This window comes from Polistes canadensis, unplaced genomic scaffold (assembly GCF_001313835.1).
Source record: "Polistes canadensis isolate GaletaPanama2010 unplaced genomic scaffold, ASM131383v1 scaffold_17, whole genome shotgun sequence".
NCBI classification, from domain to species: Eukaryota; Metazoa; Arthropoda; class Insecta; order Hymenoptera; family Vespidae; genus Polistes; species Polistes canadensis.
In genome coordinates this window covers 518494-537019 of record NW_014569564.1, presented here as the reverse complement: position 1 = coordinate 537019, position 18526 = coordinate 518494, and the positions used below count along the sequence as shown (strand labels likewise).

At 29.5% G+C, this 18526-nt stretch overlaps 1 protein-coding gene across 4 annotated transcripts; it reads left to right on the top strand.

The window, feature by feature from the left end:
- The first annotated feature begins 370 nt into the window (after window positions 1-370).
- LOC106793716 (peroxidase-like) lies at window positions 371-17008 on the top strand. 4 transcript variants are annotated; one of them, XM_014760874.1, is made up of 13 exons: window positions 371-574; window positions 8835-8978; window positions 9363-9675; window positions 9920-10137; window positions 13015-13191; window positions 13276-13472; window positions 13556-13742; window positions 13844-14186; window positions 14294-14450; window positions 14547-14720; window positions 14824-15022; window positions 15121-15226; window positions 15332-17008. In XM_014760874.1, the coding sequence occupies exons 1-13, from the start codon at window positions 571-573 to the stop codon at window positions 15417-15419; spliced, it is 2307 nt and encodes a 768-aa protein (XP_014616360.1). In that variant the 5' UTR covers window positions 371-570; the 3' UTR covers window positions 15420-17008. The 4 variants fall into 4 exon arrangements, with proteins under 4 accessions (XP_014616360.1, XP_014616358.1, XP_014616359.1 ...); XM_014760872.1 differs by lacking the exon at window positions 371-574 and adding an exon at window positions 3392-3731; XM_014760873.1 differs by lacking the exon at window positions 371-574 and adding an exon at window positions 4646-5343 and having other exon boundaries at window positions 9375-9675.
- Window positions 17009-18526: the final 1518 nt, after the last annotated feature.

Sequence of the window (18526 nt, the reverse complement as noted above, 5' to 3'; positions counted from 1 at the left end):
CAACGCTAGCATATATATATATATATATATATATTTTTTATTTTTTTTTATTAACCATTTATCAAGAATGAACTTTTCTTAAGTTCGAAATTGTATTTGTGCACGTGATCAATGAAGATTCGTTGCTATTAGATTTATCAAGTTTATGTAAAACAAGCAAGCAAGCAAGCGTAACAGACGGTCTGCGTCAGAGATAAAACCAATCTGGTAAAAGAAATGACCCAAGTCGACCATAGGTCGATCAGAAAAAAAGAGAAAATAGAAGAGAAGAGAAGAAGAAGAAGAAGACTACTGTTCCGATGGTGGTTATTAGATCCAGTTGCTTGCACTATCGGATCGACAGTCGAAAGCTGGAACCCAACTAAGGCAGAAGAAGAGGTCCGGGTTACTATCATAAATAGCATTCTTTCAACCTTTAACAGTTATACACTTACGCATCTATTTCTGTACATATTATATGTTAATATTTAAGAAGATTATGTAAATTTTAAATTAAAACAATCATCGTCGTGTCGAGTCGAGTCGGAAAGAACGAACGAACACTTTCTTCCATCCTTTATACAACGTGTTATGTGTAAGTACTATTTAAGATTTTGCTTTTCATTGCATTTTTTTATTTGAAAACAATTTGATTTTATTTCCGCGTTATTTTAGATATATACATTCTTATGATTTCCTTGTAAACAAAGCTAAACGAAACACGATATACATTTGCCAATCTTTTTTATCTTTAGATAAACAAAGTAAAGAAACTTTGTATACATTTGATAAAATATTTTACGATACTATTGTTTAGGATCCTTAAATTATTTTCTATTATTTTTATTTTAATTATATAATTGCACAGAAAAATTAATTAATAATTGTTAAGTTTTATATGAAGTATCATTTTCAATAGTATAAATGTTTATTTTTGTTTATAGCAATTTAAAAATCTTTCGAAATAATCAAAACAACGAACTTCTTTTATCCGATGAGTCTTTAATTTGATTATTTTCACGCTAGATGGCATGATGTTAAATAACCAAAGCACGCCAAATATTTGCTTCATCATTTTCTCGTTTATTTTGCAATAAAATGCGCTGTAGTCGACTCAGTAGGTAAAAACGAACATAATTAATACTTTCATTGATGCACAAACTGTAACATCGTTTGTTTTCAAAACAAATTAGTATTTTTAGACTTTAATTTAAAAAGCTACAAATTGGATATCTAATTTAAATGCGATTATGACATAGAAAAATAAATTACAAAAAAAAAGAAAATAATCGCGTCGATGTGAAAAATTATAAAATTTAATTTAAAAAAAAATCTACCTCTCTTACATTAAAAATGTAAATGTAAGCATAAGTTTTTTACTTGACAATAAGTCAAGAATTACAGTTTACGAAATAGCGCGTTAAATACCTATTGTATTTCCTATGAATATCAAAACAATTTCTAAGAACTCTCATCATAAGTCAGTATATTCTTAAAAAATTTTCATCCATTTAGTATTATTTCAATGAAAAAATTGTAAACAATGCAATTTAGATGAAGAATGAACGAACGAACGAACTACGTGACTCTTCTCTTTCTCGTGTATATGATAAAATAATAAAATAATAATAATTATTATTATTATTATTATTATAAAAAAACAAAATCGTAAAAATAAATACATGTACATATATGTATATTCATTCTTCACGATTAAAATACGTAACAGTAAGATTATCTTGAATAAAGAACACACTTGGAAGCGCTAAGTGGTTAAAAAAAGAGAGAAAGAGTGTTAGATAGAGCAAGATAGAAAATGAGACGGAAATATGGCGTCAGTTAAGAAGAGAAAAGAAGGTGAAGGGGTAGGGGAACGGTATGGAACGGTTAGGTATCACGCTGGTATCACGTGCTCGTTTAACCGGCCCTCTTCAAGCAATTCTCCTGTATGTTTATATATTTCTCTTTTATCCTACTGCGTCTTTGAAGAATCCATGACTAACAACAGTTGACACACACGTGCTTCGATATTAAAGTTTCAAAAGAAATCATCATAACAGATTTCATGCTTACAATTATAGATTTTTCGTGGCAATTTTCGTTCATTGAAAAATGTTCTAATCTTATCAAGATTAAAAAGATATTTTAATAAAAATTAAATTAATTTATCTATGCAAATGACTGTGTAATCAGATTGATTTAAAAAAACCAAAAAGAAAGAAAAAAGATAACGAAATTTAATATTCGTACAAGTCGTTTAGTATTTTTCCATATTTCCTTAAAATACTGACGTTAAGTATTTATACTCGATTTTATTTAACAGAAATATGAATCATAAGAAATATTGATCACAATGTTTGAATGTGATCGTCTTCACATATACATATGTAGGTATATAGTATATTAATTTTTTTTTTTTTTTCAAAGAAAGAAAGTATTAGTGTTTATATATATAAATCAAATTCTAATTGGCATGCTGATAATATTGCAGACTTAATATCACGTTTCACTTTATGATGATACATTGTAATGTAACAACTAACGTTGAAGATTATATTCTCTCACCTACTAACTATATTTAACACAGCACGGTCATTTACATGTAAGCGTTTTCAGAACAGACCTTTGATTAATACATCTGGAGCCTCAATAAAATAAATATTCAAAGTAGGAATTACAGAAATATTATTTTCGTTATTTTTATATCCCATTACTAACATTAAACGTTATCGATACTGTGCCGAGAACAGTAAAAATCAATAATGTGTATTGCCATTCCTCGAATGAGTATATTTACATATGCATATCCAAGTAATTTGTTAAATGAATTAGATAAGATAGTCTAAACGAGAAGCATAAGTAAAAATAAAATCAATAAGTTTATACAGCAAATATTATCGAAGAAAAAAAAAATATTTCTATTATTAAATGTGTTAAATATAAAAATTGTGAATTTAAAAAATGCAAATTTTCATGCACGAGTAACCAAATATAAAAGTGCGAAAATAGGCAAAGAACATTTTTATATATAAGGACGCCGAAGGAAAGAAGACAAAATAAAACTTTCCAAAAGTGAAACTGCGCATGTGCGATTTTGACGAGCTTTCTGGAATACTAAAGAATAGGTGTGGCGGGAGCGGGAGGGGGGAAGAGAAGAGAAGAGAAGAGAAGACAGGGTCGATACACAGTAGAGAACATTCAGTGCGGCATCGTAGGAAGTTAAGGTGGTGCTTTAGAGATCCTCATTTATATTTCCTATTTATTCCAAGATCCGCACAGATAATTATTAGCATATCATTTTATTTTGTGATATATATATATATATATATATATACATATTTTAGTGTTATTCTCTTACAATTTAAAAAAAAAAAGAAAAAGAAAAAGAAAAGTGCATAATTTTTTTCTTTCTTTTTTTCCTCCCTTTTTTATTTCTCTATTGATTTATTTCAATGTTGTCTTTTACGACATAAATTTAAAAGACAATTTGATCGTGAAAATCGATTCATATTGAAATAACGGATTTCGGCGAAATTGAATCACGCCGATCCGATAATTTCATTATAACGGGGAAATAATTCGAGTAATATATAAGCAGAGCTTAAAACGAACGTATCCCCCCACTAATCCCCCTGATCACGCAACGGGGTTATTAAAAATTCGTCCGCAAAGACGAAAGATGGCTGTTGAAAAATTAAATTTCGTCTACAGTAATCTACGAATCGAGCTGTTCAAGAAACGTAATTATTTGGGTAAGATACTATACATGAATTACATATATATATATTTATTATTATCTAGTTATTTATCGATCAGTAAAGAAGAGCTTTTTTCATTTGACAAGTAGAGAACACTAGCGCCGTACACTAACCTTGCGGTATTTTATGCAATTTCGCTTGTTTTCTGTTTATTCCGATTTCTAATGAAAGCGATTGATTTACTAGCGATTCATATTTCTGCGCTATTTATTTGTTTAGTTTTTTTTTTCTATAACGGAAACGAAAAAACAACGAATTTTTACTAATTTATTTCAATAAAATGACAATAAGCCTTGAATGAAGGTAATGAAGTGTTACATACGTATTTATTTAGCACGTCGTTAACAATTACAATATTATGTAATATATTGTAAAAATTTAAAACTCGCGATATCTTGATAATTAGTTGAAATATGAATCTAATCGTTAACGAACAAATTAAACGCGTAGACGAAAATAAAATTATAATAACAGTTTGCAAATTTTTTTATTGCTTAAAATAATACTTCGATATAATGAATAGAAAAAAGAATTAAAAATGAAAGATAAAAGTATTTATATACTTTCACTGTGTGTTCATAGAAAAAAAAAAAGGAAAAAAAATATATGTCAAAGATAACGCGTTTGATAGAAAATTTAATCGTGCAATGATAAATGAAATTTAAACGATGGATTTCGAAGCGTCGAAGAAGATGGCAGGCAATATGGATTATGTTGTAGCAGGGTAACGAGGGGTACGGGAAACACTGCGAAGTTAAGAGGGGGACTGAGCACGCGTTCAGCGAGTGATCTGTTTTTCATCGAAAGACTGAGAGAGAAAGATGCATGCGCAGCGTGGTGGTGGGGAAGCTCAGGTATATCGTTAAATACGGTAGAGAGAGAAAGAAAGAAAACAAACGTTCGGTCAAACGTGAGTTCTTTCTCAGTGAGAAAGAGAGAGACAGTATATTAGTATAAGAGAAAGAGATTCATTCTTATGCTACGAAGCAAAACTCGTTGTTCAGTTCGTCCTTCGGCAGCGCACGAAACGAACGTTCTCGTACCACGCCGCCGCGAGATTATACTATTCCAAACTTCTCACTTTATATATGGGATATAGATAATTATAAATAGATAAATAACTAGATATAAGTATCGACATTTAATTCTCGATCGATATCAACGTTTTCTGACGTTGTCGACGACGCAACACATCTCTTCTACTCACGTGTATATACAAATTTATGTATATGTATATTTAAAGGAAAAAAAAAAACCTAAACGCATTTTTATTAACGGTTAATTGAGAAAATTGACACAAAGGGATTTCACATTCCCTTTTATTTTGGGTCTTTTTCTGTACTGTTAATACTTACTTGTTCTTTGTATTTACTTGCATCTTCTTTCTCGTTACTGTATACACGAGTACGTAAAGACAAACTTCTTGAAGATCGTTAAAAGTGGTGAAGGAAAAAAGTCTTATATAGAATCATAGTTTTTTTTTTCTTATACGGTCACGTTGATTTATATCGTGATGTACTGAGAATGTTTCTCGTCGCACCTGTGAACGACAATCGTTGGATCTACGCCATGCACGGACTAGAGAAACCTATGGAATACGTGCCTGGTAACCATTCTTTTTATATTTTTTATACATGATATTTAGATCCTTGCGACATATTGTATTCGATTTTATTTTCTAGAAAAATATCATGTTAATAATGATTTACCTTAACGAACAAATAACAAGATCTTGTTAGGAATTTTTATTTTATTTTATAATCCAAGAAATTGATTAATTTTTTGTGTTTGTTTTTTTTCTTTTAATTGCATTTGTTATTTTTCGCAACTATCATAAAGAAATGCATACATAAACATACATGTGTGTATTAAGTTTCCCAGAAAGTTCGTGCTGATTGATATTTTTAATAAGGAATATTTATGTTTTTAAATTGACACGAACATTACGAGTAATCTAATATTTCTATTTATCCATGATTGATGGAGAACACACACGTTTAATAAATTTCCTATAATTAATTATTTGTAGAGGGGATATTATTGATACACCCTATCAGTCTTGTTTACTTCGTTCGCGTGACTGCTTTCTCTCTCAAATATCAAATTATTATAACAGAGTTGAACGATTAAAAAAAGGGGTTTTTCTCTCTCTTTTGAAACGTCAAAAACACATAATAATAAACATCATTGTATACAGATTATTTTATATTTGATCGTATTCGAAAAGGATTTTAAAAAATGTTCGTATTATTCCCATAAGTTAAATAACTCGATTAATTAACCATGATTAATAGGTTAATCATTAGTTAGTATTTTTCCATGCTATGTGTTTTCTGGTAATACCATACATGAATCGTCCATATGCGCATACTCCGTTGTTTTTATCTCTTTCGCACACGTTTAAATAGTCGAGCGTGCACGGAAATTTACGAAGACGTTGTATCGCGTTTCCGATGAAAGCCGGTTTCACACGAACGAGGTATAACACGAAAGCTATATATGACACGTACGTGCGATTTTACCAACAGAGATTTACGAACATCTTCCCGTGATCAAAATCAAATGAATTCCTATATTGAGATTGAAATATTAGTTTTTTTTTTATTTGTCTAGACTTATTAGCATTTAATATTTTATTATCTGATTGTGAAACGTGAATACTTTTTTTCACTAGGAAAAAATTGGCGGGTATAGCAATTATTTTTTACTTTTTCGTCATTCATTAAAGCGTTGAAATGCATTTAAGTATCGTCATTTAAATATTTTTGATAAGAAATTTGGCTTCTTCTTTAATAACTGGTAGAATACAAATTTTATTTCCTTTCTATTTCACTAATTTAATACATACTTTATATACGTTGAGTATAAAAACGAAAAACTTTCTAATCAAGTCACTTATATCAATCCGAAGGTTAAAAAAGTTTTAAAAAAGTCAGCTTATTTTATAAATAGAATAGATAATTGTCCTCAATAATTTTCTCTCCGATAACAATCGTCTTAATTTTTTTTTTATAACTATCTTATCATCTTTTTATTTTCTTCAAATATCTGTTATCGCGATATTTAAACACCGGAGATTTATTTATTTACGAGCTGGCATTTAGATTTACACTTATAGAAGCGTATTTCTTTTATTTATTTTTTTTTTTTTTTAATTGACATCAATGTAAATAATACGATAAAAGAATAGCACGATATTATGACACGATAGCGAAATGAAAAACTTTTTAAATAAACAACTTGAGAATATATTTTACGTATATACGACGAATATATGTGTAATAATATGTGTGCACGGGTATAAATTAGACATGATCATTGAATATACATATGGTATGTCACGTTGAAGCACGTGCAAAACGCATGAACGTTGATGATACATCACACCAATGAGAGAGTTCCTTAAACGCTTATACACATTTTGTCGCGCATTTTAACGACGGGCCATAAGAAATATACGAGACGTATAAAAATCATATTCTCTCAATGTTTACACGCGTATTGGAACCTCCGACCGACCCCCGACCCCCCGACTCCATTTCTATTAATATCTCGAAAAAACGTTTGTTCGCGCGAAGGTCAGGATAAAATGGTAATATTTAAAAAAAAAAAAAAAAAAAGGAGAATAAGAAGAAGAGAAGAAAAATGTTCGCGATAACATTTATTCTGAGTCATTTAATTTTATATTTTTCAACGTTTATAATGTTTTAAAGTTGAGCGCATAAATTACTGATTGAATTATACATATACGTAATTTACGTATTTTAGATTAGCTTAAAATTAGCTTAAAAAAATAAGTTTTATTCTTAAGACGAAACAGATGGGTGTGATGATACACGTACTGTTATTAGTTTATCAATCATTTTATAATTTAATAATTTACTTACTTATCTTCAGCCTTCGTATCAGATAAAACGATTTTAAAACTAATTGACCTAATCTATTGACCAGTCTCAATCGTTTTTCAATCAATGATCTCTCTCTCTCTCTCAGAGGTATGTTGTTGTTGTTTTTTTCTGTTTCTTTTTTTTTCTTTCAAATCGTTGTTTTTTGTTTATGTTGTTAAAGTTTGTCCTTCACCTTGGCCATAAATTTAGCATAATCGGAAAAATGTTTAAAAACAATTTTGTCGCGTTGCGAATGCGGAATATAAACATTTTAGTATTCTCGACGCGTTTGTTCATTCGTCATTGATTTTTTAATGATCTTAGGCACGTTTTACGATTGAATGTTAATATATAAACAGTATACATTACATAAGAATTTGAAATAATAGTCGATGAATAAATAATTATTTAATTACGAAGTCAATTTAGTAATCTCAAAGTAGATATTTTTACTTCTATCCATCTTCTATCTTATAACAATTAATTTGAAATAACAAATCGTTATTATATAAGGTTAACAAAGTGTAATTTATTAGATGTCATAGCAATTCAAAAGAATATACATCTCTATTTCTATCGTAGCATTTTTTAGAACATTAAACGATGATCGATGATCATTGAATTTAATTTGTCTGATATAGTCCCATGAAAAGTAGTTCAAGGTTTAAGATCCAGATGTCCATGGGAATATATTTATTTGATTGAATTAATATAAAAATAATATTAAAGAGTGTTAAACAATACTCGCAAAAAAAACCCGTTTATCTTTTATAAATTTTATTTTATTTTATCTTATTTTTATTTGTTCGTATCATGTGTGAGAAATTGTGCGCATTTCATTTTAATCGCGATAACGGCATGTGATGGCGACGTTAGAATAAATATTATTTTTTTTGTGTGTGCACATTCAATGTACACATATATACGATCGACGATGCAATAACATTTGAATTTTGTTGACAACGTGTATTAAATTTCACGAAGTAAAAAGAAAAATAAAAGAAATAAAGAAGGGGAAATATAACATATTTTGCAGCGTTTATAAGATTGTTTATAATGCACCGATTTGACCTACGCAATGATCTTTTTTTCGTAAATATATTTTCCTTCATTATTGAGTAATAGTTATACTGAATGAATCATAGATATGCATATAAAAAGAGGAAAATTCGCTAAGCATACTCATTTATATTCATCTTACTTCTAATAGCCGGCGGTGTCATGGCAGGATCGGTGGCAACTTTGGCAATATTATGGATATCCCTTCAATCTATGGGACTACTTAGTTATTCCAATTCTATGGAAACCTATAAACTACCTGTTTCACTACAAAACTATCTTACCAGCTATACCGGTAAATATTTTGGTCTTGCTTTTATTTATTATTAATATTTTCTATATTACTGGTTAATTTGATTGTTTTTAAATATATTAGACAAATTTTAATAAAATCAAATCAAATTAAATTTAATTTAATTTAATTTGATTTCGAATAAATTGTTTAGTATTATCATATATTTTTTTCTCTCATAAATACATTTATTTGATAATTTATTTTTGTGTTTATATATTTATATAATTTTATTCTTATTTTAAATGCATATATTTATTTTCTCTTTTTATATTTACATAATTTTGTTCTTTTCATGAAGATATATATATTTTTGTTTTTTATTTAAATGTATAATACTTTAGATCTTATGAATGCATAATTATGTGTACCGGTTTTTTTTTATAGATTTCTTTACAGGCTTGCCATCTACAGATACTACTCCGGGTATCATAGACACAGGTCTCTTTCACAACCGACGATATCCCAGGATCACTGAGTCTATGTTAAATGAATCGGTGAATTTTGCAACGACGCTCGTCGATCGATTGAGCACACTAGAAAGAAACATTGTCAATGCTGGTGTTCAATTTGAAGCTAATAGCATTGCTGGTAAACAATATATCAATTCGTATCCTTCGGAAGATGCCTTTGAGAAAGGAATCGATGCAATTTTGGCTACGAAAGCTTCCTTGTATCTAATTCATGAAAGTTGTCGACGGTAAGTTCTTTTTAAATTATCCTTTCATTTTTTTATTATTATTTTAATCCTTCAAGCTGTACATTTGCACAATTTTATTTATTTCAAACTATTATGAAAATAAGGATAGTATCACTTTGTCAAATATAATAATTTAAATACTTAGATCAAACATAAATTAACATATGTAAATATAATTATAATTCTTATTATTATTCTTATATAATTCTTATTATTTATTGTTTTTTATATTTTTATTCTATAGATTTGGTCTATCTAAGGAAGAATGTGCCCACTTTATATCAACCTTGAAATTAGATGGCACGCCATTGGGTGACAGGTGCATGGCTTCCCAAATAACAAGTTGTGATACGAAAATGAAGTACCGAACTATTGATGGACGTTGCAATAACATCAAAAATCCTAGCTGGGGCAGTGCCATGACTGCATATACAAGAATCCTCTTCCCTCAGTATTTCGATGGTAAGGATCCTTTTTACAACGCGACATGCTCTCATAAATGACTGATTTTTTTTCTAGCCCCTTTCCCATTGACTAACTCTCAAAAACTCGCGGTTTTCATATCCATCAATTGCCTCACAATCACTAACACGCACGAAATAATCGTTGTTTTGTGACGCGAAATAACATTAATTTCATATATAACTTTGATCTTCGTTATTTCCTCACAAATTCCAATTAATTGGAATTTTCGAATTTTCCTTATCCTCGTTATAAATTTTGCTATATGACGTCTCCTATTTTCCGCTCAATATTTATTTTTTTTTATTAAACTCGGCCGGTCGTTTTTTCTTTACAATTAAATGCATTTAATATATTGTAGAAAAGAAAAATTGTTATAATATGCTGAAAAGCATAAAAATTATTACTTATTATCATTATTTTTTTTTTGTTATCTAATAATCGAATAATTATTTGCAGCCTATGAACGTTTAGCGCTTTCCTATCCAATCATAAACTGTTTCCACATGTGATTTTCCTTCTAATACTTTCATCGTTTACTATTCAAACTATTCCAATGCGTGGGACGTAATATGTAATCGTAAAACTATGTTTTCTTTTTCTTTCCGACATCATTTTTAGATACATACTAGAAGATGGAAAATGTTTCCTGATTATTACAAAAGAATATTAATCGGAATTGATTAACTAAATTATGCTTTTTATTCGACGCATGTAATAGCATCATTTTCTAAATTGACCTCGGTATCTATCATATACATATATATATATATATATATATATATATGCTAGCGTTGCTTTGTGAAACCCGTTAATTCGTGAAATGAATCCTGAAATAACTATACTGTCCTGTTTACATATAAAAGAAAGCATAATCACATACTTCAACTAGATAACGTTTCTTGTGAATTCATATATAACTTCGTTATTTCCTAAAATGACTACTTTAAGTATATAACAAAATTCTTTTTATATGCTTTCCCAAAATTGTCTAGTTATTTCAGGTAAAATCTAAGATTTCCACGATTTAATTGAATTATACAATTTAACGCTGACATATATTATCAAATAATAGCAGGACTTTAATTTCATGACATCATGTATAATCGATTTTGTAGATTTTTAAGAATTCATAATTTCGTCCTATGACTTGAAACGATTGTTTAAGGAACGATTCACCTATTAACCAACCTAACACCACTTTCATCAGGACAATTTTATTAACGGACGTAACACACATTATAGGGAAATATATAAAAATCAATATCTATATATATATATATATATATATACATATATACATTCACTACGTATACACGTGCACAGAGACAGATCCTTGGGCGCTAGCAGAAAAACGTTCGTCGATTGGCTTAACAAAATTATATTCTGTGATTTGCATTACAGTTGTTGTGCGATAAAAGGCACATAGAGCATAATATGCCTGAGTGTAGCAGTGAATAATACTGCCTACAATAGGGTGACCCGGTCGGGAGATTCTATCCAGCAGTAGAAGTGTATGTAAATTAATTCGGATATACCTAATAATGTATCATATTAATTACGTAATAATAGTTACTTCGAACACTTTCTGTTTGATATATATATATATGTATATATATATATACATTTATATATATATATATACATATATGTATACACACATGGCGGTATACGGTTTCACGTTAAAGGTCCCTGTTACGAGCGAATTCAATTTGGGAGTCACCATTGTAATTTTAATATTCAATATCATCGGTTCCATTGAAACGAGTAACATCGAATAATTGGAAATTTATATTTACGAAATGTGACAAAATAATATTGTATTAGTCACTAAAATGCAAATCATATTTTATTTTTGGAATCATTGAATAACGCATTACGGTTTTGTCCGTCTCTCAGCTTGGTTCACTCGTTTAGGTGCCTTCATCGACCATACTACTAAATATTATAAAGCTAGATAACTCGTTTTGTGAGCGTTTTGACGTCAGCGATCAATGTTTAATCGATAACAATAATATGTTATGGGGTCATTCCTTTAATTTTATCTTATATTGCTTATAACGTGACCATTCATATGAACTATTAAACTTTAAAATTATCGATTTATCATATTTATATCGACGACATGCCACGTCAATGACGCTTCAGAACGACGTAAAAAAACTAGATAATCTTATTCGGTTTTATTTAACAGCACGAGAGCAAGAGCTTCAATTGATTAATTGCAACATTATTGCAAATTATCGGTTGGAACTTCTTTTTTTTCCTTTTTCTTTCTTTCTTTCTTTCTTTCTTTCTTTTTTTCTTTCTTTTCTGAGATCAATCGGATTAAAAAAACAAAAAGATTTTCCTATGATTTTCTTCTAAGCAAGCTTGTGTATAAATGTATCGTATTAAAAAATAGATAATATCCGATTGTTCTCAAACAATAGATGGTGAACGATAAACAGGTTTAGGTGAGAAGTGTCAGGTTCGAGGACAAGACGGCCAAGAAAAATTTCTCTCTAAACGCGTATTTACCAATACTTATGTTTCCTATTATGAAAATTCTGCGTACTTTATTACCACTCTCTCGTGCTGTTCTTTTAAATATAAATATATATAAATATTACATATATGTATATTATATACATATAAAAATACCCGTTAACTTTGTTAAAATCGGAGTAATTAAAATGACGCTCTGTGTTTTTGCTTTGTTTGCACACATATTGAGAAAAGTGAAAATACTTTCAAGATTTCTTTGAAAAATAACGCTTTAGCATATTTATTTGAAAATGTTTCGTAATTAAGAAATTAACATCGATTTACTCCGATTTGACAATGCAAAATGATATTCATGATGAAATGTTAATGTAATATTGTATTGGAAACCAGGCATTCAAGAACCAAGGAACGTAGGACAGACGAAGAAACCATTGCCAAGTGCGAGAACAATAAGCGCATCAGTGGTTGGTTATAATGGGCAATCCGATATCACCAAAACTCTTGCCGTCATGCAATGGAGCCAATTCATTTCCCACGATATGATACACACTCCTGTCCGCAGAATGAGTTAGTTTTCACAAATTTATTGTGTTATATTTTACTTTTTTAACGTTTACATTAGATGCTTATAAAACGAATTGGTTTGCACAGTTTCATCAGGAAAACCAATTTCTTGTTGCCAAACGGATGGGAGTGCTTTATCTCCTCGTCATGTACATCCAGATTGTGCAGCTATCACTGTACCGGATAGAGATCCTGTATATGGCACCCAATACGTTAGATGTATGAACTATGTACGTTCCTTACCAGTTTTGAGATCGGAATGCACTTTTGGACCCTTGGAACAAGTAATTCAACATTCTATATATTTCATTCTATTTTCATATTTTTATTCGCCAACAAAATTCTTATTTGTATATTTTGTCTTCAGATGAATCAAGTGACTCACTTTTTGGATGGGTCCACGATTTATGGATCCGTTCTAACGAAGTCTCGTGAGTTACGAGAATTCCAAGGTGGTAGATTACGCGTAGATGTTCGTAATGGTCATGAATTTTTACCATCTGAAAGCGATGCTGAAGTTACTTCCCAGTGTAAAGGAAGCTGTTATGATTCTGGTAAGTTTTGTATTTTTTTTTGTTTTAAATGTTTTAATTATTAATAATTGTGTTGATTTTTTTATTAATAACTTCAATAACGATAATTATAAATTCCATAGGTGATGATCGTGTCAACATTTACCCACAGCTAGCTGTAATACATACAATTTGGCATCGTGAACATAATCGCATTGCTAGGAAACTTGCTGAATTGAATCCTAGCTGGACGGATGAAATCCTATATCAGGAGGCTAGACGTATTGTCATTGCTGAAATTCAGCATATCACTTATAAAGAGTGGTTGCCCATTTTATTGGGCAAGATGAGTGTTCGAGCCTTAGGACTAACTGTTGGTACTGGTTACAACAGAAAATATAATTCTGAGGACGATCCTGCAGTTACTAATGAAGCAGCTACAGCAGCCCTACGATTCTTGAATTCACTTATGCAAGGAAGACTGATGTAAGTTATTACAATCAATTCTTATATTATTTGATTTCAATTATATTTTGTATCATATTTTCTTTAATCAAGAGTACTTTTTATAATATTTTTATTTTACTTTACAGTTTGCCAGATAATTCTCGTCTAAGTGCTAAGTCTCTAGAATTGTCAGAATATTTCTTTAATCCGCGAGTGATCGAATCCGACGAAGTATTTAACGGTTTACTTCGTGGTCTTTCAACTCAGACCAGTCAGAAGATGGACATAAGTTTCATTCCTGAGGTTAGTGTCTCTCCCTTTTTATTCTTTTTTTTCTTTCATTATTTTGCATTCGTTATATAATTACATATTTTACTATATATGTCTAATCTTTTACAGATTACAAGCAAATTATATACGAAGGATAAGAATGATCTCGGTTTAGATGTCATTAGCTTAGACATACAACGTGGTCGTGATCACGGTTTGCCTGGATATAATTACTATAGAAAACATTGTGGATTACCTGCTGCCAAGAATTTCCATGATTTCCTCGATTACATTCCTACCGAGGTAAATTAAATATTAAATTCAAATGAAATTTAACTTATATAAATACAAATGTGTGTATTGTAATAAATGTATATTTAATTTTTTCGTTTATTATTTTACACAGCTCGTAAACAAATTACGCTCCGTTTATACTCATCCCAATGATGTGGATCTTGTAATCGGTGGTATGGCAGAAAGACCAGCCAATGACGGACTCCTTGGTCCCACTTTCAGATGTTTGATTATGGAACAATTTGCAAGGACACTTAGAACAGATAGATTTTTCTACGATTCAGCTATGCAACCATATCCTTTCACGCTAGGTAAAATGTCTTATTTCATTTAATTTTACATCGTTTTTTTCATAATTTTTTAAGTTCATTGTATTTATACGTTTTTTCTTTCTTTTTCTTTTTCACAGATCAATTGGCAGAAATACGTAACGTTACTTTAGCGAGAATATTCTGCGATAACGGGGATAATATTCAAAACATGCAACCAAATGTTTTCCTTAAACCGCAAGAAGGGTAAGTTAACATTGAATTGGACAATTTACATTTCTTAACAATTTTTTTCTACCATAGAGAAATATATAATAATGATGCTATTAATATGTTAATTTTTTGTTGTAGAAATGAAATCCGTTCTTGTAACGATTTCGAAGCAATACCAAGCATGGATCTATTTGCATGGGCCGAGAAGGCCAAAGCGTATCGTTGAACAAATTCATTAATTGGCTGGTCACATTACCGCGTAGCGCCGGCTCATCCATGAACAAGGTTGGGCTTGGCGAAAAGAAATAAAAAGTAGAGGCGTGATTGATGTCTTGAGATCTTCGTGATGTCATTGTGACGTGTGTCTTACGTTTCCAATGTTCTGGAGTGTTGTTTCCTCAGATTTAAATGGGGATGTATAATAAAAATAATTATATGGTGGTCGCGCTAACTTGGTTCAGGATGAAGCGGCTGCTAATGTTAGTGCGATAATAATAAAAAAAAAAGGAAAACCGTACACGAGTATACGGTGAAAAAGCACGTGACTAGTCGATTAAAAAAGGAGGAATTATCAGCAAAGAATAAGCTGAATAAGAAGAAAAAATAAGTTCACAAGTTATCGAGAAAGTGGACTCTATATAACTATCGTAGAAAGAAACAATTTTCATAACATTTCCTCGCGCAAATAATTATATATTCAAAGTGAGCTGTTTGCTCGATCAGAACATTATTTACGCGTGTTAACCATGTAATAATAATATAAGAATAGCAATACGAAGGAGCGCGTACATCTAATTAATTAACTAAATAGAGGATAATTTAAAGGAAATAATTAAATATACTCGTTGATTTTATTACGTTAATATAAGTTAATTCTCGAGTATAAATTACTTATTACATTCATTGCTATATAAATGCTTGAATATTTCATTTCTTTATAGATTATTCAGTTTTTATTGATAATGTCAACACGTAAAATTTAACAACGAGAATGTAAAATTCCAAAAATTTTTATAAGATGGACGCGCATCTGTGTACATATAGTGTATATGATAGGCATGTGATATAAATGTCAACGAGTGGACATTGAGTGCATGGCTAAATTTCATCATTTCATTTAGTAATATCTGTTTGGAAAAATCCTCTACGGCATGACAATAATTTAGGTAGGAACATTAATCGATTTGTTGAATCATTGTCATATGTTTAAAATTCAAAGTATTTCATTTATAAATTATTTCACAATCTCTTTAAATATTTATTTTCAAGATTAAGAACATTCAAGAACTAATTGTTTTCATTATAGATATATATGTTATATTAATTCTCTGGATAATTTAAATTTAAAAAAAAATATTGTAACTGTTACTTCTTTTCGGAATTTTAAAAAATTATTATCATAAAAAGCAAAAAAAAAAATAAAGTAATTTTTCTTTTCAACAAGTTAGTATACCTCAGGGAAGCAAAGCGTCAATGCCGAAATGATAAAACCAAACTATGGCAATTTTTTGCAATAAGATATTAATCTTTCTTTGTTTTCTTAAGTTGAACCGATTGAAGTTATCAGTAAATACAATGAAATGCATTTTTATTATATTTAGATGACGTATTTTCGCAAACTCGTACGAAATTTCGATAAGCTGACATTTTATGGGAGTTTAATGTGAAAATGATTGAGTTTATGTGAAACCATGGGATATGACTGATTAATTTTAAGGAAAATAATTAAGTATCGTTGAATGATTTGTACGATCGAGTTCTTATGGTTAAACATTACTTCGTAATATGCGAAAATTAATAAAGGATTAAATATATTATTTCGTCTTTTATATACTTCCACAGTTACATTAATTTAATGTCATTTGAATTATTAAAGCGTTTATATAAAAAAAAAAATTATACAGATAAAGATTACAAAAAAAAAAATAAATAATAATATTGTAAATGAACTTACAATGCATTCAATTTATTAAAGTATAGTTTTCTATTTTACCGACCAAAGCGCATTAAATATAAATTGAGAAATATTAAAAAAGAAATTCTTTTCCATTATTTAATGATCAGTTTGGACCGTAGAAACGCTGGCTAAAAACCTTAACAGCAGAAGAAAATAAATAACTGCTCTTAATTGCACATTATTTGCTCAATCAAAATCCATAATTGCTACAATTTATTAATTAATTATTTAATTAGTTATTAATAATTGCAAATAAAAAAATTGGTTTTCCTATTTCTAAGCCAAGCAATGAAGTTTGCAACAGCAGAAAAAAATGAATAAGTGTTCTTAATTATTCACGATTTGCTAAATTTTATTTTATGAAATATTTTTTATTTATCGTTAATTAGTTGAAAATAATTATTACAGTTTGAATAATTATGATATGGCGATGTCATGAGTGGGAGATATGTTATGCGCATGCGCAACCACAAATTCAAGGCGCCAGCGCACTTTGAAAAAAATGAAAGTAAACCTGCAGGGAATATATTTAAAAGAAAAATTATTATTTAAAAAATATTTATACCTATTGTTTATACATTATGAACAATTAACCTACTTCTTTTCACTACTCTATAGGTTGTTACTTTGGAAATCAACTTTAAATTGTCCCCTGCAGGTTAATTTCATTTTTGATCAAAACCTTTTTCAATTATATCAAAACTGTTAGTAATAATGGGAACATTTTTTATTAACACAACTAATGTAATTATCTAAACAATAAACCCAACAATTGTAACATTAAATTCAATGAATAAGTATATACCATGATGAAATCAGATATAAAATGTTCGAAGTTTAAGCACGAGAGAACAAAGGAGAAAGGAACTTCGAAGGAATGGAAGAATGGAAAAATGAGTCCAAGGAAAAAGATTGAATTAGAAGAAGAAGGGTGAACGATGTAAAGATAAAAATATATTTAAATTAGAATTATAGATTAAAAAAAAAAAAGCTAAATAATCAGAGGATAGTAAAAATAATTCCAAACGAAAGAAACTTCATTTATTCACACGCACACATACTTCTTTTTTCTTTCTATTAATTAAAAATTAAAATCAATATGTTTTTCTGTGTTTTTGTTTTTCTCTTTTTTTTCCATACGTTCCAAAGATAACCAAACTAGATTCAGGAACAAAATTCCTTGTTGATATTTCTTGGAAGTAGTTACGAATGCTCTTGAACAAATCTTGCTCAAGTATTGATATAATTGCAGGAACATTGACGGATTTGTACGTAGACAGAGAGCTTTTGGTAGCGTGGGGTGACTGATCAACCAACGTCTCTGTACTTTCTCTCGTTGCTTATAAGCATCGAACAATTTCCTGTGTTCGTTCAGT